At 42.8% G+C, this 21276-nt stretch overlaps 1 protein-coding gene across 2 annotated transcripts in view; it reads left to right on the top strand.

Moving 5' to 3' along the window:
- Positions 1-19067, top strand: part of LOC137360357 (deleted in malignant brain tumors 1 protein-like) — a 43866-nt gene extending 24799 nt beyond the window's left edge. The window contains exons 7-19 of one of the 2 annotated variants that reach the window (XM_068025811.1): positions 21-335; positions 1280-1594; positions 4542-4856; positions 5949-6266; positions 6350-6406; positions 6487-6804; positions 6957-6998; positions 7396-7506; positions 9456-9563; positions 10774-10884; positions 16190-16321; positions 18113-18269; positions 18540-19067. In XM_068025811.1, coding sequence (XP_067881912.1) covers positions 21-335; positions 1280-1594; positions 4542-4856; positions 5949-6266; positions 6350-6406; positions 6487-6804; positions 6957-6998; positions 7396-7506; positions 9456-9563; positions 10774-10884; positions 16190-16321; positions 18113-18269; positions 18540-18543 — 2303 coding nt within the window. In that variant the 3' untranslated portion in view covers positions 18544-19067. The remainder of the gene's footprint in view (positions 1-20; positions 336-1279; positions 1595-4541; positions 4857-5948; positions 6267-6349; positions 6407-6486; positions 6805-6956; positions 6999-7395; positions 7507-9455; positions 9564-10773; positions 10885-16189; positions 16322-18112; positions 18270-18539) is intronic. The other variant, XM_068025812.1, reaches the window with a different exon arrangement.
- The last annotated feature ends 2209 nt before the right edge of the window (positions 19068-21276 follow it).

The raw sequence follows: 21276 nt of genomic DNA, 5'->3' as shown, positions 1-21276 counted from the left end.
TTATAATTATTATTAATTAGATCACAAAGCACTCAGACTGGTATCTGAAGTTGCCCGATGCTCCGGCCGGGTGGAAGTGCTATACAGAGAGCAGTGGGGGACGCTGTGTGCTGATTATTTTGGTTTAGAAGACGCCAACGTGGTCTGTCAGCACCTTCAGTGCGGCACAGCAACCGCAACCCCCGGAAGAGCTCACTTTGGGAAAGGAGCCGGTCCAGTGTGGAAGGAGAACTACAGGTGCCGGGGGAATGAGACCCACTTCTGGGATTGTCCTGTTTCGTCCTGGGGTCAGTTCAGCTGCTCACATGAAAATGACGCCAGTGTTATCTGTTCAGGTGAGTCATCTCAGACTATTGAACTGAAACGAAACTGGACTGAGTTGTTTTGTCAGCCGATTTATTTTCATGTCAATTAGCACTAAAGTAAGAAGTATCAATGCACCACTTGTTTAACAAATGAATGTCTCTTGTATCTCTATTCTCTGAATTCAGAGCCTTATTCAGAGTTCGCTATACGAGCAGTTGGCAGAAACGCTCAAACAGTAAAATGGGGACCATGATATACAATGGGAATGCTGCACCTCTATTTCTTTTTTTATTTGTTCATTCACGGGATATGGGTGATGTTGGCAGGACTAACTATATTCCCTTTCCATAATTACCCTTGAAAAGGTGCTGGTCAGCTGTCTTCTTGAACGGCTGCTGTCTGTATAGTGCTCCTCCAGGGCTGCACAGAAGGGAGCTCTGGTATTTTCTCCCTGCCACAATGAACATGAGAACATAGGAAATAGCAGCAGCAGTAGGCCATTCGGCCGCTCGAACCTGTTCTGTCATTCAATAAGATGCCCATCAACTGCTTGGCATATCGCAGTGTCTACAAATCAAAAGTACTTCATTACTGTGAACTGCACTGGGACGTCATGGGAAATGTTCTGTCAATTCAAACCTGTCTGTTTCTCCCCGGATTGGATAAGATGATCTGTGAACAATAAGAATCCATTTGAAAGCCCTGCTCCTGTCTTCCATCACAGCACATTCAGAGCAGTCTGGGCCATTCGCCCGCAGTTCACTTTAAGTTGTTTCCCCAGAATAGCCTGCAGAAGTTGCTCAGTATCTCTCTAAAATCGATTCACTTAGAAAAGGTAATGGTAAAGAGCAACTGTCTACATAACAGAAACTTTAATTATTAAAATTACTAATAACTAACCGAGTGTGAGGCAGTATATGATGGGATAGTTTGGCTTCAGTTTAACCCGTCCTCAATGTATTTCATGTTGCAGATGAACATTGGTCACTAAGACTGACTAACGGGGGAAGCCGCTGTGATGGGCGAGTGGAGATTTACTACAAGGGCAGCTGGGGGAGACTGCAGGACAGACTCTGGAACCTGAATGATGCTAACGTGGTCTGTACACAGCTGGGCTGTGGTGAAGCGACAGCTGTTTATAACTATTCAAAGTACGGAAAGAGTGAAGGGCCCGTTTGGGTGAATGATGTCGAATGTGAAGGAAACGAATCGCAGCTCCAGAACTGCAGCTTATTCACATTGAATTCGTCTCTGACTGATAGTATGGATGTCGGGGTCCTGTGCTCAGGTGAACTAATAGCTCACTACTTTTACAGAGCCAATCAAGTGGAATTTGTATTCTGCTGACAAAGTGATAATATAGGTCACTCTCCAAGGCATCTCTTAAACAAATCATTATACTGAGAGGATGAGTGCAGAGAAAAATGACACAGCCAGAACTGAACAGCAATGAGGATTTTCATTTTTATAGCGCCTATAACAAACATCAAAATGTAAAGGCACTTTACAGGAATGCAACAGATGGAAAATGTACATAGAACCAAACAAGAAGACAGTAAAACGAGTGACTGAAACTGGGTCACAGGCGTAGATTTCAGGAGGGCGACTTCTAAGTGGAAAAACAGAGATGTTTAGGGATGGATTTCCGATCTCAGGTCCAAAACAACTAAAGAAACGGATGCCAATTGTGGGTGGGGATAGTGAATGATGTACAAACAGCCAGAATGGAGTAAAGTAGAGGCCATGGAATGTTTAGAGCGGGAGGCGGTTATGGTGATAGGATGAGGGGTGAGAGATCCTAGAGGTATTTAAACATGATGATGATATTGTGGAGGGGAAACCAAGTAGATCAGGAACATAGGATCAGGAATACGCTATTTAGCCCTTTGAGCCTCCTCCACCATTCTATTTCATGGCTGATCGTCTACCTCAAAGCCATATTCCCACACTATCCCCATATCTTTTGATGTCATTAGCAACTAGAAATCTATTGATCTCTGGTTTGAGCTTATCAGTGACTGAGCTTCCAACTCCCTCTCAATAGAAAATTCCAAAGATTCAATACCCTCTGAGAGAAGAAGTTCCTCCTCATCTCAGTACTAAAAGAGCTGCTCTTTGTTCTGAGATTGTGTCCCCTGGTTCTAGACCCCGCATCCTTTCTGCATCAACCGTGTCTATCCCTTTAAGAATTTTGTAAGTTTCTGTGAGATCGCCTCTCATTCTTCTAAACTCCAGCGAGTAAAGGCCCAGTCTCCTCAATTTTTCCTCATTGGACTGTCCCACCATCCCAGGAATCAGTCTGGTGAGCCTTCGCTACACTCCCTCTATGGCAAGTATATCCTTCCTCAGACAAGGGGACCAGAACTGCACACAATATCCTAGGTGATGCCCCACTAATGCTCTGCATAATTGAAGCAAGACTTGTTTGCTCCTGTATTCAAATTCACTTGCAATAAAGTCTAACAGTCTGTTTGCCTTGCTGAATGCTTATTGTACCAGGATGTTAGCTCTCAGTGACTTATGAACAAGGATACACAGGTCCCTTTGTACATCAACACTTTCCAATCTCTTACCATTTAAGAAATACTCTGCCCCTCCGTTCCTCCTTTCAAAGTGGATAACCTCACACTTATCCACATTATATTCCATCTGCCATGTCCTTGCCCATTGACTAAGCATGTCCAAATCCCCTTGAAGCCTCTTTTCATCCTCCTCACAACTCACATTCACACCAAGTTTTGTGTCATCTGCAAATTTCGAAATATTACAATTTGTCCCCAAGTCCAAATCATTGATATAGACTGTGAACAGCTGGGGCTCAAGCACTGATCCTTGTAGTAACCCACTGGTTACCGACTGCCGATCTGAGAATGACCCATTTATTCGTGCGCTCTGTTTACTGCCTGTTACTCAATTCTCAATCAATGCTCGTACATTACACCCAATCCCATGTGCTTTTCTTTTGCTTGGTAACGTCCTATGCGGGACTTTACCAAAAGCCTTCTGACAGTTCAAATTCATTGGTTCTCCCTCATCCACTCTGCCAGCAGCATCCTCAAAACACTCTAACAAGTTTGTCAAACATGTTTTGCCCGTCACAAATCCTTGTTGACTCTGCCCAATCAGAATATTATTTTCGAAGTGCCCAGTAATCACATCCTTTGCAATAGATTCTAGTATTTTCCCTCCGGCCGACGTCAGGCAAACAGGTCTGTAGTTCCCCCTGTTCTCTCTGCTTTCTTAAACAACGACCACCGATTTGCTGGTGAGTGGGACCTTCTGCTGTTCTGGCAAAGAGATTTAGGTGAATTGAAGTTTCTGGAGGGTGTAGGATGTCAGGCCAGCCAGCAGAGCATTGGAACAATCCATTCTGGAGGGAACAATGGCACAGATGAGCCTTTCAAAAGTAAATGGGCTGAACTAATGGCGAAATCGAACAATGATACGGAGGTGGAAGTCTTTCTGACGGATGCCATATGGCATTGCAACTTCAGGGAGAAGGAACGGGAGAGAGAGTATGATGTCCCGAAGGAAATCGCTCTCTTGAAGAGCTAGTGCAATCAAATGGCCGTGCTGTAACTATTATTTGATTCTGTGATATAATGATGTAAGTACACTAATACTCTGCACACTGGAACTTACATCAGAACTACCGCCAAAAGTCTGCCAGCACCTGCATGCTGCATACTGGAAGACAGATGTTGTGGGTTTGTAAGTGTGTACTTTGCATTGTGCAGTCTGCACAGGAAGTGATAAGTAGGCTTGTGGATAAGTCTGCGAATTAGTAAAATGTGGAGGGGTCTGGTGAAATTAACGTAAGCCTGAAGATAAATTAAATGGGAGATGAAAGTAAATATCAAACAAAAGTAAAGAATATGGGTAAGTCAAACGACAAGGAACAAATCCCCTTCTGGAAATGATTCTAAAATGCCTGTATAGCGTGAGTGGAACGTTTAATAAGAACTAATTCATTTGGCGGTATAACAACGTGCACAGCATTCAGCACAAAATGGTGGGTGTGGAGGACATAGTTCGTCGGAGTCAGAAATATCTGAAACATTTCAAAGTTGTACATTCTTTGCAATAGGTACGTGTAGAACAGATTGGATACTTTCTTATACCTAGCAGATTAAGAAAATATGATTTTAATTTAGCTGGAGAATAAACAATGACTTGGATAGTGATGTGATGAATGTGTATTGAAAATATAATCCTCCTGTATTGTCGTCCATCAGCCCACATCCAGTTAAGGTTGTCTGACGGTGGAAGCCTGTGTGCTGGCCGAGTGGAAATTTATTACAATGGGACATGGGGCTCTGTTTGTGATGATTCCTGGGATCTGGCGGACGCTGACGTAGTTTGTAAGCAGCTGGGTTGTGGGAATGCAGTGGACCTGGCACTTCCTGCTTCTTGTGGACCAGGTTCAGGGCCAGTTTGGTTGGATGAGCTGAATTGTTCCGGTTACGAATCATTTCTCTGGGAATGTCACTCAGCATCGTGGGGTAATCACGACTGTTCTCATAAAGAGGATGTGAAGATCATGTGTTCAGGTAAGGATACTCACAATGTACTCATTTTCTGCAGTGTTGTACATCTGACTTCACACGGAAGATATTACATAGAATTGCATACAATTTACAGCAATAATTTGGCCATTCAGCTCAAAGCTCTATGTGGGGTTTATGCTGCACACGAGTATCACCCCACATTACTGCATCTACCACGATCTGTGCATGCTCCTATTTCTTCCTCCCTCATGTACTGATCGAGCTTCACCTTAAAGGCAGCTGTGATATTCGTCTCAACTATTGCTTCTGGTCCAAAGACTGCCTGGGTAAAAACAGAAGATTTTTCTGAATTTCCTATTGGATTTATGAATGACAATCTTACATTTATGTTCCTTAGCTTTGGTCTCTGACACTTTATATGTGATTAGTTTCTCTATAGCCAATAATCTCTTTGCTCCAATACATCATTTGCGCTCTTAATTGCCTTTTTATTCTTCCTAGCAACTTCCACTAACTTCAACTTCTCTGTATTAAAGTTAATTTTCCAATTGCACGCCCATTCTGTTTTTTTGTATTCTGCCACACTCTTCATTAGTATTAACTATGCTCCGCATCACCTGTACATTTTGAAATCACACTTTCAATTCCTAAATCCAAATCATTGATGTAAATGTTGATCAGCAGTGACACCAGAACCAATCCCTGTGGAACAGCACTTCCGACCTTTGCCATTCTGGATAACTGCCTTTAACCCTGACGATATGTTTTGTAGCCTGTTTTCAATCCATTCTTCTACTGATCCTGTGACCTCCGTCATGATTCCACTCTGTAGTACCTTTTCGAAGGCCTTTTGAAAATCCACGCACTTTTAAAAAATTGCATCATTCCTGTCTATTCTTTCTGTAACTTCTTCATAGAATTCAATATGGTTGATCAAGCGTGACCTTTCCTTTTGTAATTCATGTCGAATATTCTTAATTACAAATTTGAATTGCAGATGTTTTCTATTAGCTTTCTGAAACAATTACCGGCAATCAGTAAAGACAACTGGTGCAGCATGTGTTGAGCTGTGCAGTATGAAGATACAACGAATTATCAGTCTAACCATCTGGATATTTCTTGTGTCATTGACAGAGCACAAAGAGCTGCGGCTGGTGAATGGGAAGCATCGCTGTGAGGGGAGAGTGGAAGTGTTCTACAATAGCACCTGGGGAACAGTGTGCTTGGATAAACTTGATCCACTTGATGCAGAAGTGATCTGTAAACAGTTACAGTGTGGTCTCTTAAAATCTATCGATTATGAGACAAAGTCATTTGGAGAAGGTTCCGGACCCATTTGGCTCAATGAAATTGAGTGTATGTCACACGAGTCGACCCTTTGGCAGTGCCAATCAGACCCGTGGGGTGAAAACAAATGTGAACACAGGGATGATGCTGGTGTTGTTTGTACAGGTAACACAACAAACCTCTCAATGTGAGAGTGTCATTTCAAACATTGATATCTTATACAGTCAGCATGTTTCTCTTCTCAACAGAAGCAAAAATAACTAAGGAGCAGCCCCAAAGATCAAAGGACTGCATGCGAGAATCAGGTGTGTGCTCCTCTTCATTATGCAAACTATCTAACTTGTCTTACACTACATCAATAATAGTCATTGATTCTCTTTGACAGATTCGGCACAATGGTTGCGACTGTTTGGAGGTAACAACAACTGCTCCGGGAGAGTGGAGATATTGTGCAATAACATATGGGGCACGGTGTGTGATGACTCCTGGGATTTAACCGATGCCAATGTTGTCTGCAGACAGCTGGGTTGTGGCCCCGCTTTATTGGCCCCAGGAGGGGCTACCTTTTCCCAGGGTGACGGTGTTATCTGGCTGGATAAGGTGAAGTGCACTGGAAGCGAGTCTTCCCTGTCTGACTGTCCTTCCTCATCGCCTGCTCAATCTGACTGTGACCACAAGGAAGATGCCAGTGTGATTTGTTCTGGTGAGGGTGCCAGGGTTCAGCGAGTGGGTTTAGGGTTCCTTATTCTGTTAAATTGACTCGTCGGTTCAGGAAATTAAGAACAGTATTTATCGTTTTAATGTAAAGTGCTGAAATTTCATCTTCCTAAACTTTTTGTACAATATATTCCACAGGGGTCGATGTGTTGCCAATTGCTTTCCCGGACATATCTGCAGGTACTTACTATTATTAGTATTCGAGCTAGCGTCAGTGTTTGCATTAGTGGAATGGTATTGTTGCCATTTTCTGAAGGTAATATGAGCGCTTTCGCACTGACTGGAACATGTTTTATTTTCTTTACCTTATATTTCAAAGCGTTTGTTTGAAATTCCTTTAATTCAAGTTTCTGGTTGTACCTGAACTGTCCTGTACTCATCAGAAACATGGGGGCACTGTCTCTGCAATTTAGACTGACTCACACTTTCCTCTGGAGCAATGTGCACCACACAGACTGGGAAATGTTCGGCTGAGTCATTACTCGGAAGCAGTGGATATAATTATTAATTACTTATTGTAACTATTTTCTCATGCAAGACGGACTGTGTTGAACCTTTCTGTATTGTTGTCATTAAGAACAGGGATATAAAACTACTTCCATCCTAGTCGCGGTCTGCTTCGGAGTCCTGCTAATCTGTGTGCTGATTGCACTGATGGCAGTTATACAGAAAAAGTCAACCAGAAGAGGTGAGGCTCATATCTTACCACAGAACCAACACTAGATCCCTGATATTGTATCATATCCCTTGCAAGACTCGAGTTCATTGTTAGAAATACATTGTCATATTTTTTGCTGATTATCTACATTCAATGCACTCCGGAATTTGTAAACTGTGACATTTAAAATGGAGAGTTGTTTGACGTGTTCACATTCACGGTGAGAGTTCATCACTTAGTATATGAAGAATATTGAAAGAATTTACTTGTTGCAACAATGGATCAGGAAGTTTAATTGAACATTTTGATTCCTGCATTCAGCTATTTATCTGACTGTTAATCTTCCTTCATCCATTGTTCATCAATTCCAGCCTTTTATTTTCTGGCTCTGGCCATCCAATCTCGATCTGTATACTCGTGTTCTGTCCGTTATCTTGAGAGCTGTTACTTGTATAGGACCAGAGGTGATTCTACATTACAAAACAATGCTTCCACTCATATTTCACCCATCCAACTCACTCCAGGTTTATTGTAAGAAATGGGACTTTTAATAAATGAAATTTCTCATAATAATATTGTGTTCTTATAGAAATAGCTCTCTCTCTCTCTTATTAAGATAGTTTCTACAGCTAGGATACCACAGGCCTGTTATCTCTGCCAAGACACGACCAGCACAGAAAAAAGATTCCTAAAGATAATAAGATGGAGGCTTTTACCCTCTCTAGACAAGTGCCTGGTAGAAATCTGCAAAATATACCAAGCACCAGATAAGGTGAAAGGTGCCTTTGGGGATCAGAGTGTTGGAAAAGGGGGAGGTGACCACCCGACATCCCAGGTACATCTCCTGTATTCATTGGTTAGAAGCTTTGGAATAAGTGATTGACATAGGGTGATCTACCAGACCCCCAAGGTAAAATATATCGATGGATGCTCAGAAGAGCAGATACAGCATCCCCCTTCTGGCAGACGATAGACAGTTTCGTGGCAGCTCGGCTAAATGGAAGTGCTGAAAACAGAGAGAAAGAGAGAGAGAGAGAGACTGACTGCCCTTGCAGCTGCAGAGAGTGGCAACAAAATTATCTGCCATGGATCGTATACTTCTTCTGTCTATTTAGCTTATGTATCGTATCTAAACTGTAGCTTCTTCATAAGCTTGATATTTCAAAATTACTTTTTGTTTCTGGACCACGTTTGTTGGGTAAACTGTGAATCCCGAACCTAAATCTTACACTATGTACATGAGTCTTTTCTCACGGTGACGGAACATACCACAGGGCGGCACAGTGGTGCAGTGGTAAGCACCGCAGCCTCACAGCTCCAGGGACCCGGGTTCGATTCTGGGTACTGCCTGTGTGGAGTTTGCAAGTTCTCCCTGTGTATGCGTGGGTTTTTTCCAGGTGCTCCGGTTTCCTCACACAAGCCAAAAGATTGGCCATTATAAATTGTCACTAGTATAGGTAGGTGGTAGGGAAATATAGGGACAGGTGGGGATGTTTGGTAGGAATATGGGATTAGTGTAGGATTAGTATAAATGGGTGGTTGATGGTCGGCACAGACTCGGTGGGCCGAAGGGCCTGTTTAAGTGCTGTATCTCTAATCTAATCTAATACCAAAGAACAATAGGTTCCTTGATCATACTTACAACTGATACTGTCACAGAATCAGACAACTTAATCCAGCTTCTCTTCAGCTGAATTCCACTTGCGGGCCCAACTGTAATCAGTTGGAATTTGTTTTGCCTGATGCCTGGCGTTTTCCTCTTTCCCTCATTTATCCCCAGTCTGTGGCAGGTGAATATATGAGTATGCAGAAAAACAGACACATAGACATACACGAACAAACCTATTCCTTATTCACAATACCTGGCTTTGTCTCCTACTGTCTCCATCTCTGTGATGTGGATGTGTTTGCAGATAATTTACTGTTAAACGCTCCTAGGTTGGACCAAAACGGTAATCTACCCACCCTCCTTCCGACAGGTTCTGTCAGGAACGGCAAGGGTTCACGGGATGGTTTGTACCAAGCAATTTATGAAGAGATTGTGAATATTCCACCAGGCAAGGATTCCTCTCAGATCCGGCGTTCAGGTCTGAGTTTTATATTTTATGCCGAATTTTCACTGGACAAATGTCACTTCCCTTTAAATATCCCATTTTAAGAGTCAGTTTACTGACTGACCGCTGTCAGAAATTCGCTCACTATCTATCTCCATGTGAAGGAGTCCTATCACAGTGCGAGAGTCTTTATATCTGTGTGCAAAGTATGACGAGCTATGGGTTTGGGAAGATTCCCAACGGTTGGTATTGCTTTAACAACGTGTAACTAGCAACGAAAATCGTTGTTTCATTTTCCCTTCCGGCTGCACACGGACTGCCTCAGATACCTGAACCCCTGAATAATAAACACATCGGTTCTTCATATTATTTTTTATGTCATAGTATCTCAAAGAGCAACGGAATGTCATAAATCGACTGAAACTCTCTTCAATCTTTCATTTATCGTCACATCCTTGATAACATTGTCTGTGTCTGCTGCCGTTGCAGTCTCTGTCACTATCATTTCATTATATTCTCTTTAAATTAGACCATAAATAATCACTGCTCCCATGAGGAGAGAGTCACATTCTCTCAGATTTTATTTCTCTAGGGGACTGGATTTCTGGATCAGAACACGTTCCCATCAGGAACACTTTACCTGAAAACTGTGGCTTCTACAAAAACGTATTCTAACAGTTTCTATTCTGAGTTGAACATTAATCTACAAATTCTGCTTCACCATACTGGAGCAACAACACTACCGAATCGATAAAAGTTTTGTCTTGCGCTAAATTTGGGAAGCGATTTAACCATTGAGATAAATTTCTCGGTTTAAAGCAAAACGCATCCAGAAGAATAAATCCGATATTCGTCTCCTTGCTCTCCTTTCTGGCCCTTTTAGAGTCACCGGCGGCCGTTTGAGACTCTGAAAGGAAGACAGACAGGGACAGGGTGGACAGATACTGGATTACGAAACTATGCTAACCGCCTATGTTTTGCAATATTATCTCTGCTCTGATGTCTGAAATCTGACTCACCAGCTGTATTGAGTATTGTTCGGACTGCTCGCTGGCTGATCCAACATTTATGGTCCATCCCCAGTTGCTCTTGAACCACTGCAGTCCCTGCGATGAATGAAGTTCCACATTCGTGTCTGATACAAAGTCCCAGGACATTGTCACCAGATGATGACAATATGATGTTATCTACTCGAACGTCCCAATTCATTTCTCCAATAACCATCCATGTTTGTGTTTAACAGTTACTGATTCCATTGAGTCCCTCAATCAGATTGAATATTACACCAGCCACAGTTTGGGTGACACGGATCCTGGATCAGAAAATCCTGACGGGAACTCCTCCAGTATTCAGGGTGGGTACAGTTTTACTTGTTACCATCACGCTGTCTGCTTTCCAAAATCAACAGCTAACTACATCAGAACTTATATGCCATAAAATGATGATGCCGAAGACGCGTAGATTTGCCTACTAATCTCAATGAAAACAATTGAGAAATAATTTGGACTTTTACAACATAATACCTATTGCCCCCAGCAGTAAAATGGAATGAAACATTCAATTCATTATGTTTTCTGACACTGTTGTCTGGGTGGTCAAATGTAGAAATTGTGCACATGTTGGATGGGTGATTCAAAGGGATATATGTGACTTTAAAACGGAGGGCAGAATTTTGTCACAGCAATGGCGAAAGACTGGGAGGCAAACTTCCGGTTGATAACGGTGCAAAGGAAACCCGACGTCTTTGCAACACTAGTTGATATTCCCGGAGTCGGCCAAGCTGGTGGGTGCAGGCCGCACTCTAAGGCGGCGGGCAGGTAACTGAGCATTGAAAAGAGGAAAATCATGGCAAATTTCCAAGCTTTTCACAGCTTTGTGAACGGTGCTTGAGAACAATGGAGTTTCAGAGACTCGCCACCAATAAGGAGGCGGAAGAGACGACCATTAGACATACGAATTAAAAACAGGAGTAGGCCACTCGGCCCTTCGAATTTTCTCTGCCATTTAATAAGTTCATGGCGAAAATGATTATTCCACATCTACCTACCTGCCTAACATTTCACCCCTTTGCTTATCAAGAAACTATTTACCTCTGCCTTAAAAATATTCAAATACTCTACTTGCAGCACGTTTTGAGGAAGATAATTCCAAATACTCACGACCCTCTGAGAGAAAGATATTCTCCTCATCACTGTCTTAAATCGGCAGCCCCTTATTTTTAAACAGTGACCCCTAGTTCTAGATTCTCCCACAAGGGTAAACATCCTTTCCATATCCACCCTGTCAAGACCCCTCAGGATCGTGTATGTTTCAATCAAGTTGGCACTTACTCTTCTAAATTCCAGTGGATACAAGCCTAGCCTGTCCAGTCTTTCCTCCTAATATAGTCCACCCTTTCCAGGTATCAGTCTAATAAATATTAACCGTACTGCCTCCAAACGCATTGACAACCTTCAATGAATAAGGAGATCATTTCTATACACAGTACTCCAGATGTGGTCTCACCAATGCTATGTATTACTGAAGCACAACCTCCCTACTTTTGTATTCAATTCCCCTAGTGATAAGCAATAACATTCTATTATCTTTCCTAATTACGTGCTGAACCTGCATACTAACCTTTTGTGATTCAAGCATTAGGACACCCAGATCTCTCTGCATCTCAGAGCTCTGCAATCTCTCACCATTTAGACAATATGCTTCTTTTTCATTATTGCCGCCAAAGTGGACAATTGCTCACTTTCCCACATTATACTCCATTTGCCAGGTCTTTTCCCAATCACCTAACCTATCGATATATATTTATACCCCCAATGTGTCCCATTCGTAAGTTACTTTCCTACCTATCTTTTTGTCATCAGAAAATTTAGCAACCATACCTTCTGTCCCTTCATCTAATTCATTTATATAAATTGCAAAAGTTGAGCCCCCAGTACTGATCCCTTTGGCACACCTTTCGTTACATCTTGCCTTTCAGAAAATTAGCCATTTCTACCTACTCTGTTTCCTGTTAGCTAGCCCATCTTCTATCCATGCTACTATGTTACCCCCTATACCACGAGATTTTATTTTAAGCTATAACCTTTTATGTGGCACCTTATCAAATGCCTTCGGGAAAACTAAGTACATTACATCCACCAGTTTCCCTTTATCCACAGTAACTCCCTCAAAGAATGCCAATATATTGGTTAAACACGATTCCCTTTTTACAAAACCATCTTAACTCTGCCTCATTACCTTGATTTTTTCTAATTGCCCTGCTATAATGGCTTTAATAAAAGCTGCAAACATTTTCTCTATGATAGATGTTAAGCTAACTGGTCTGTAGTTTCCCGTTTTCTGTCTCCCTCCCTTTTTGAACAAAGGAGTTACATTCACTTGTACTTCTTTCAATGTAGTATATTGTATTCGCTGCTCACAGTGTGGTCTCCTCTACATTGGGGAGACCAAGCGCAGACTGGGTGACCGCTTTGCGGAACATCTCCGCTCAGTCCGCAAGCAGGACATTGAGCTTCCGGTTGCTTGCCATTTCAACACTCCCCTTTGCTCTCATGCTCACATCTCTGTCCTGGGATTGCTGCAGTGTTCCAGTGAACATCAACGCAAGCTCGAGGAACAGCATCTCATCTACCGATTAGGTACACTACAGCCTGCCGGACTGAACATTGAGTTCAATAATTTCAGAGCATGACAGCCCGCCATTTTACTTTCATTTTTAGTTATTTTTTCTTCCTTTTTTTTTACATTCTTTGTTACATTTTTTACAATCTTTTTTGGCATTTATTTCATTTCATCTTCGTTTGTTCAGTTTGCTTACCCACTGTTTTTTTCAGGTTGTTTTTCTTCAGGTTTGCACTTGCTGCTGTTCAATATTCAGTTTATTTAAACCTAATCTGTACTGATGCTTTGTCTTTCAACACACCATTAACATATTGTTTGCCTTTGCTCCGTGACCTTTTGGTCAGCTATGTGGCCTGGTCCAATCTGCACCTTCTCCTTTGTTATCTCTTGCCCTACCCCCACCTCACTTGCTTATAATCTGTGACTTTTCTAATATTTCTCAGTTCCGAAGAAGGGTCACTGACCCGAAACGTTAACTCTGCTTCTCTTTCCACAGATGCTGCCAGACCTGCTGAGTGATTCCAGCATTTCTTGTTTTAGTTACATTCACTATTTTACAATCTAATGGAACCTTCCCTGAAACTTGGCAATTTTGGAAAATTAAAACTAACTCATCAACTATCTCAGTAGCCACTTCTTTCAACATCCCAGGATGAAGTCCACCAGGACCCGGGGACTTGTCATCCCGCAGCTCCAACAATTTGTTGAGTACCACTTCCCTGGTGTTTGTAATTTTCTTGAGTTCCTTCCTCCCCTCCATTTCCTGACTTGCAGCTAATACTGGGATGTTACTTGCTTCCTTAATAGTGAAAACGATGCAAAATATCTGTCCAATTTATTTGCCATCTCCTTCGTATCCATTATTAATTCCCCAGGCTCACTTTCTATCGGACCAACGCTCTCTTTGTTTTCTCTTTTCTTGTTTAAATATCTATACAAACTCTTACTAACTGACTTTATATTTCTGGACAGCGTTCTCTCGTACTCTAACATTCTCTTCATTATTAATATTTAAGTCATTCTTTGCTGTTTTTTATCTTCTGTCTAATCCTCTGCCCTGCTTCCCATCTTTGCACAATTATAAGCTTGATCTTTATGTTTGATACTCTCTTTAACTGTTTTAGTTAACCACAGAATTTTTATTTCTCGTTGAAATGTATCTAATCAGTGTATTCTGAAATATCCCCTTAAATATCTGCCAGTGCATCTCTATTGACCTATTCCTTAACCTATTTTGCCAGTTCCACTTTAGTTGGCTCTGCTTCCATGCCCTCCTTTAAGTTTAAAATACTAGTCTTGGGCTCACATGTCTGACCCTCAAATTGAATGTAAAATTCAGTCGTATTATGATCGCTGCTACCTCTCTCAGTGAAAGGCCAGTTCTGGCTGCAATCAGCATCGTGGCAGTGTAGTGATGGTATAGAGACATACTGAACCATAGTATGGACCATCTGGAGACTGACCAAACAAGGCAAACACATCGGAGGTATTCAGGTTGAGTGTCCACTGTGACTAGCAACTGATGTATAAAGAGTAAAAAGGATGGAGTCCTTAAGAAATGAGTGCATCAATTTACAATAGGTCTCATCCACTCCGGTTTTGAGGCCTCCCATTGTGGAGGAGCATCAAAGTTGGAGAGAACTGCAGTCTCTGGCAGTTGGGCTGCAGCACCCAGAGAGGGACAAGGATCATGAGGCTGGAAGAGAGAGTGGATGACCAGGACACACAGTAGCACCAGAGAGGGACAAGGATCATGAGGCTGGAAGAGAATGTAGATGAGCAGGGCGTTCAGAGACACCCAGAGAGCGACACGGAACATGAGGCTGGAAGAGAGTGTGGATGACCAGGGCGCACAGTAGCACCAGAGAGGGACAAGGATCATGAGACTGGAAGAGACTGTGGATGAACAAGGCGCACAGTAGCATTCAACATGCTTCTTTAGTGCAGAAGATGTTACCCAGTAGAGAGGAGTTACCATCAGAGGCTCTACTTCCTGCAAATGTCGGAGCAGCAGTGTCACTGAAGACTGTGCCTCTCAAGGGCGGAGGTCACTGAGCTGTGCATTATGATGGAGGAGGATCTGAATCCAATGAATGGTGGAACCTCTTCTCCAATTTTATTTTCATCCTTTGTGACATTTAATGCTGCGCGTTTAATGTTAGGCCCTGCACTCACCTTGCCATATTACATCAGGGAATTGATCTGTGTTCTGCACTGCACTCACCTTGCCATACTACATCAAGGCATTGATCCGTGTCCTACACTGCACTCACCTTGCCATACTACATCAGGACATTGATGCGGGTCCTACACAGCACTCACCTTGCCATACTACATCAGGACATTGATCCTGTTCCTGCACCGTACTCACCTTGCCATACTACAACAGGGCATTGATTCTGTTCTTGCACTGCACTCACCTTGCCATACTCCATCAGGACATTTATTCCTGTTCTTGCACCGTACTCACCTTGCCGTACTGCATCAGGGCATTGATCCTGTTCTTGCACTGCACTCACCTTGCCATGCTATTTCAGGCCATTGAAATCCTGTTCCCGCACTGCAGCCCCTTACATGGGACCACCTCAAGGCTGTTCACCTCCTCCTCAGTCTCCTGCCATGCCCTCTTTGCCTACTTAGCAAGCCTCCTACACCCAACACGAGGGAAATGCACTTATCTTATTACCCTTGCTGCCTGGAGGGGGACTTCCAGGTAGGCATGAGAAAACCTGGGCGCCACCCTTGCTCTGGCTGCTGCCATCTGCTAAACGCACCAGTTGTCAGTCCTACCACCCAATGCCTTTTAGTGATCCTGTCTTTCAATCCATTGCAGGCTGTCTTTTTAAGTATGGTACGGGCCTAGGAAGTCTCATCTACCGCGCCAACACATGGTCCTACTATTCCCCAGTCTCTAATCTCACTACACCTGAAGATCACTGTGTACCTTGGCCGGATCGGGTAGATTGATTTCTAATAATATAATTCTAAGTATTCAGTGTCACCTTCTGATTCGAGTGAAAATCATTATTTCCACTCAGGTCTTGTTCCGGGTGATTATGATGATGTTGAGACTGGAGCCATTGACGCTCAGACTGATCACTTGTTGCTGGACAGTGGGCCTGATGATCTCTTCACACTGACAAGTTCCAGCGGTGATCTCGCCAATCTTGGTGAGTTCAACTCACAGTCACCAGCTCTCTGCCATTACTTTGAATTTCTTTCCAATCGGAGATGTCGTGGTTGACTTAAATTCATGTTGTGATTGAAGGAAATTAGTTTAAACGAAGTTTGATTTATTTGAGAAAAGGCGTCCTGATGTTATCCAGTGCGTGGTATCTCTCTTGTTAACACTCCCACTGAAAATCATTCAAGTGTTCAATCTGAACATCCTGATTCAGGGATAGCCGATCCACTTCATCTGCTCTCATCCAGCAATAAAACACAGCATGCAGAATGGAGCTGGAAAACATTCAGAGGTCAAGAAATTCCAGTCCCCTTTTACATTATTGAGATTTACATCGATGACTGTATTGAAATCCCTTCCAGCAGAATCATTCATCCATAATCTTTCTTTCCACAGTAGATAGTTCTTAGACCCTCACTGAACCCGCCAAAAGTATAATCATTAATTTACAATCATTCTTTCCACAGGGTCCAGCTCTCAGACCCGCACTGAATCCGCTTTCAGTCCAATCATTAATCCAGAATCTTTCAATGCACAGTATACAGCTCTCAGACTCTTATTGATGCCGCTTTCACTTCAACCATTAATTCATAGTTTGGAAACTATTGGAGAAAATTCTGAAGGAGAGAATCTATCTCCACTTGGAGAGGCAACATTTGATTAGGCATAGTCAGCATGGCTTTGTCAGAGGGAGGCCCTGCCTAACGAATTTAATTGAATTTTTTGAGCATGTGACCAGGTCTGGAGATGAGGGTAGGGCAGTTGATGTAGTTTACATGGATTTCTGCAAAGCCTTTGACAACGTCCCACATGAGAGACGTAGCAAGAACGGAAATGCACATGGGATACAGGGTAACTTGATAAGGTGGATTCAAAATCGGCTTAGCTGTAGGAGACAGAGCGTGATGACAGATGACTGTTTTAGTGACTGGAAACCAGTGTCCAGTGGCGTACCACAGGGTTCTGTGCTGGGTCCCCTATTGTTTGTCATTTATATTAACGACATAGGTGACTATGTGGGGGGTAGGATCGCGAAGTTCGTGGATGACAGAAAGATTGGCCGAGTGGTTAACAGTCAGGTTGAGTGTCTTGGGTTACAGGAAGATATAGATGGGATGGTCAAATGGGCAGAAAAGCGGCAGATGGAATTTAACGCTGAAAATTGTGAGGTGATACGCTTTGGAAGAAGTAATGTGACACGGAAGTATTCAATGAATTGCCCGACACTGGGAAGTTCCGATGAACAAAGGGACCTGGGCGTGTTTGTCTATAGATCTCTGAAGGCAGAAGGGCAGGTTAATAGGGTGGTGAAAAAGGCATATGGGACACTTGCCTTTATCAATCGAGACATCGATTATAAATGCAGGCAGGTCATGTTGGAGTTGGAGAGAACTTTGGCAAGGCTACAGCTGGAATACTGTGTGCAATTCTGGTCGCCACATTATAGGAAGGATGTGATTGCATTGGAGGGGGTGCAGAGGCGATTCAACAGGATGTTGCCTGGGATGGAACATTTAAGCTATGAAGAGAGGTTGATCGTCTTGGGTTGTTTTCACTGGAGCAGAGAAGACTGAGGGGTGACCTGATCGAGGTGTACAGGATTATGAGGGGCATGGACAGGGTGGATAGGGAGCAGCTGTTCCCCTTCGTTGAAGAGTCAGTAACGAGGGAACACAAGTTTGAGGTGAGGGGCATTCTTTCCACAGGGTACAGCTCTCAGACCTGCACTGAACCCGCTTTCAGTCCAACCATTAATCTATAATCTTTCTGTCCGCAGTATACATCACTCAGACCCGCACTGACCCCGGTTTGCCGGGTCCCTCCATTCCTGAAAAGAATGAGGATGTTCACTGTGACACGTTCACAATGCCAGACATTCCGCCGCCGATGGGCAGTGACTGTATGGTTCAACATGTCACGTCTACTTCAACCCGGTAAGCCCAATGCTTTATTATTTGTTCCAATAATTTATGCTGGCAGTGTGCAGTCCCGGCTGGCTCTGATAGTAATATGATAATGAGTGGTGTTTTCAACTATCAGTGACGACTAGGTATCAGAGAGAACATTCTGTGTATTTACTATTGAAATAGAAGGCTTATTGAAACTGGAATATTCTGATAGAAAACATATACTGTATTTGATTTGTTTGTTTTGGTGGTGCGCATTGTTTCAACACTCTCAAGGTAGTTTTGTTTTCCTTTCAGGTAAAAATCAGCCTCAAATCCTGTGTATGATGTCTGTAGTCGGAGCAGAGACTGGTGGAAAATATTCTGAGTTAGATCTGAGACTTTTCCAACAATGTGAACATACTGAATGTGCTTTGCTTCACCATATAAAGATTACTTTATTTTAATCAATCATCATATTACTGTGTGTCGAAATAGCTGGATTTGACTTTTCTCCATATTTTGTCTGAAAGTGTGTGTTTTCTGTTTAATTAAGTACAAAACAGAATTGATTTCGGATCATGTCTCTGTCTATGCTAATACTGAGATACATTGATCTGCATGGAATAACCAAGTCTTCTAGTGATTAAAAGCATTGTTTATTAATAAAGAGTTTATATAAAGTTGGCTGTGTAATATGCTTCACTTTTCCATATCCTGCTAAAGAATATGTCAGGCAACAAATATACGGTCTGTCTCTTTTATCTGCATTTATTGTAACTGCTTCCTCCACTGCTATATGCTCGATGTGGAAAAATTACTGCAGTTTGTAATGTAAGTGTTAATGTACAATGGAAATAACGTTAAAATAATAATAAAGAATTTATTCAATGTTTTAGTTGGAATTTGTGCCTTTGTCTATATTAATGCCTATATTATGGTTCAAGTACTAAACATACACTAATTCCTAGATACAATACAATGTTGTTTCACTGCGCTACATTATCCCTGAGGATTCCGGTGTATGGCGGGAGAGCAAGAGAATCTGATCAGAAATCAATGCATGATCAAGTTCGCCTTGTCCACACTTTCCACAGCAACACCTTCACATTCAACGATTTTCTGCAATTTCTGCCAGCTCCAGAGCCATGTGACCACCAAAGGCATCATTCCCTCCCCGCCCTTTCAACAATTCAAAGGGACCGTTCACTTTGTGATGCCCTAGTTGACTCCTCCATCAATCCCAGAATCACTCCTCTTCCCACAAAGAACATCTCATGCAATTGTCAGATGATGCAACACCTGTTCTTTCCCCTCCTCGCTTTTCATGGAGAGTGTCCCAAACATTGCTTCTGGCTGAATCAGGCATATAATTGTACTTATTCCAACTTAGTATATGGCATTGGCTACTCCCAATGCAGTCTGCTCTGCAGAGAGGAAACAGAAATTGGATAATGCTTCGATGAACATGTCAACTTTCTATGGGCTCTTTTCAGCCTTAAAAGCTCCCCTGTGTTTTTGAATAGTGGGTATTGGCAATGGACGAGCATTTTGAATTGAAGGAGGTGTGGGTTCCTGCTCCGTGAGGGGATCCCCTATCGAGACAGGAAAGTATCATTTACGCTGAGATCAACCTTCCTCTTTCCTACCACATTGGCGGATGGCAAGAGCCTTCTCCTCTTTGACAGATTTTCCATATTTCCCTCCCACTGCACTGTGTCAGAAGCCAGACCTGGAGCCCGGACTGATGCATAGCTCTGTCGTGCCAGTCACTGCACTGTGTCACCAGCCAGACCGGGAGCCCACAGTGAGAGATGGCTCTGATGTGCTAGTCACTGCCGTGTGACATTTGAGGCAGAATTGGAGAACACACCGAAAGCTGACATGTGTGCCTGTCATTGCATTGTGAAGCAGCTTGTAACAGGAGAAGTCGAAGAACAATTGATTAAACATTGGTTGTTTTGAAGTGCTGCCCACACCTCTCCCCCCTCCCCCTGCACCCAGGGATACACGAAATAAAGCCTCGCTCGGGGATGAATTTAAAACACGTTCTGGGCCAGACCCAACAAAAGGCAACCCAAACCCGACCCGGATCCGAGGCCTTTAATTTATGGTCATGCCCAACCCGACCCTAAAATATCAAACATATTATTGAAACAGACAAAAAATGTTGCGAAAAAAATAAAACAATACCACCAGCTGATGGGAACGACAGGTAGTCGTGCAATTGGGAACTTTACATTAGTAATACTGTGTTAGAGAGTTCCAAAACTCTGCTGGGGTGCCTGAGGTAGACATGATAAGTCATCAAGTGTGAGGATCAGCCATCCACATTAGTCTTGCATAAGCAGACAGTTCAGGAACCCAGACATGGTGCTATCAGAAAGCATAACCAACTTGTGTCTGCTTTCCATCCTCTGCTACTTACTTCTTTGTCGACAACATTGAGGAAGGAAGTACTGACATCATTTGTTGCATTAAGGTCTCTGTGCAATCTGAGGAGACGTAGAGGGAAATTTCTAGCTTATGAACTTCTGAAAATGAGGCAGGAAGACTAGCTGGCCCATCAGGAATGCCCCAGATCAAGATAGCTGGGCCATCATGGCTAAACGATTCTACCCTTTCCCCAATTCGCATCTGAATCCACGAGGAGTGGCAAAAAAACATAAAAACCCTGGGACAATGTGGGGAAAAAAACTAGTAAATTTCTTCTCCAATGACCAGCTCCCCTGACACTCAAACACTTTTCCAGGAGATATCATAGATAACGTGCTACCTATAACCAAACGTACCTTCTATGCGACACAATCTTTCTCACAGTCAGGAACTGATGGAGCTCCCTCTTGAAGCCGCTGAGAAAGTCAGTATGCACGGCACCAGCTGACAATGTATTCCAGAGGCTCTGCATTTTCTGGGGGGGAAAAAACACCTAACAACCTGTATATTCCTACATGTACATGGTTGAATATACATTTATTTTAGATAAGCTCACAGATGTTTTTGTCTCTGCAATATTACTTGTCTGTGACAGTGAAACAATCAATTGTCAATAATG

The sequence above is a fragment of the Heterodontus francisci genome, unplaced genomic scaffold (genome assembly GCF_036365525.1).
Source record: "Heterodontus francisci isolate sHetFra1 unplaced genomic scaffold, sHetFra1.hap1 HAP1_SCAFFOLD_188, whole genome shotgun sequence".
NCBI lineage: Eukaryota > Metazoa > Chordata > Chondrichthyes > Heterodontiformes > Heterodontidae > Heterodontus > Heterodontus francisci.
This window is presented reverse-complemented; position numbering and strand designations above follow the sequence as displayed.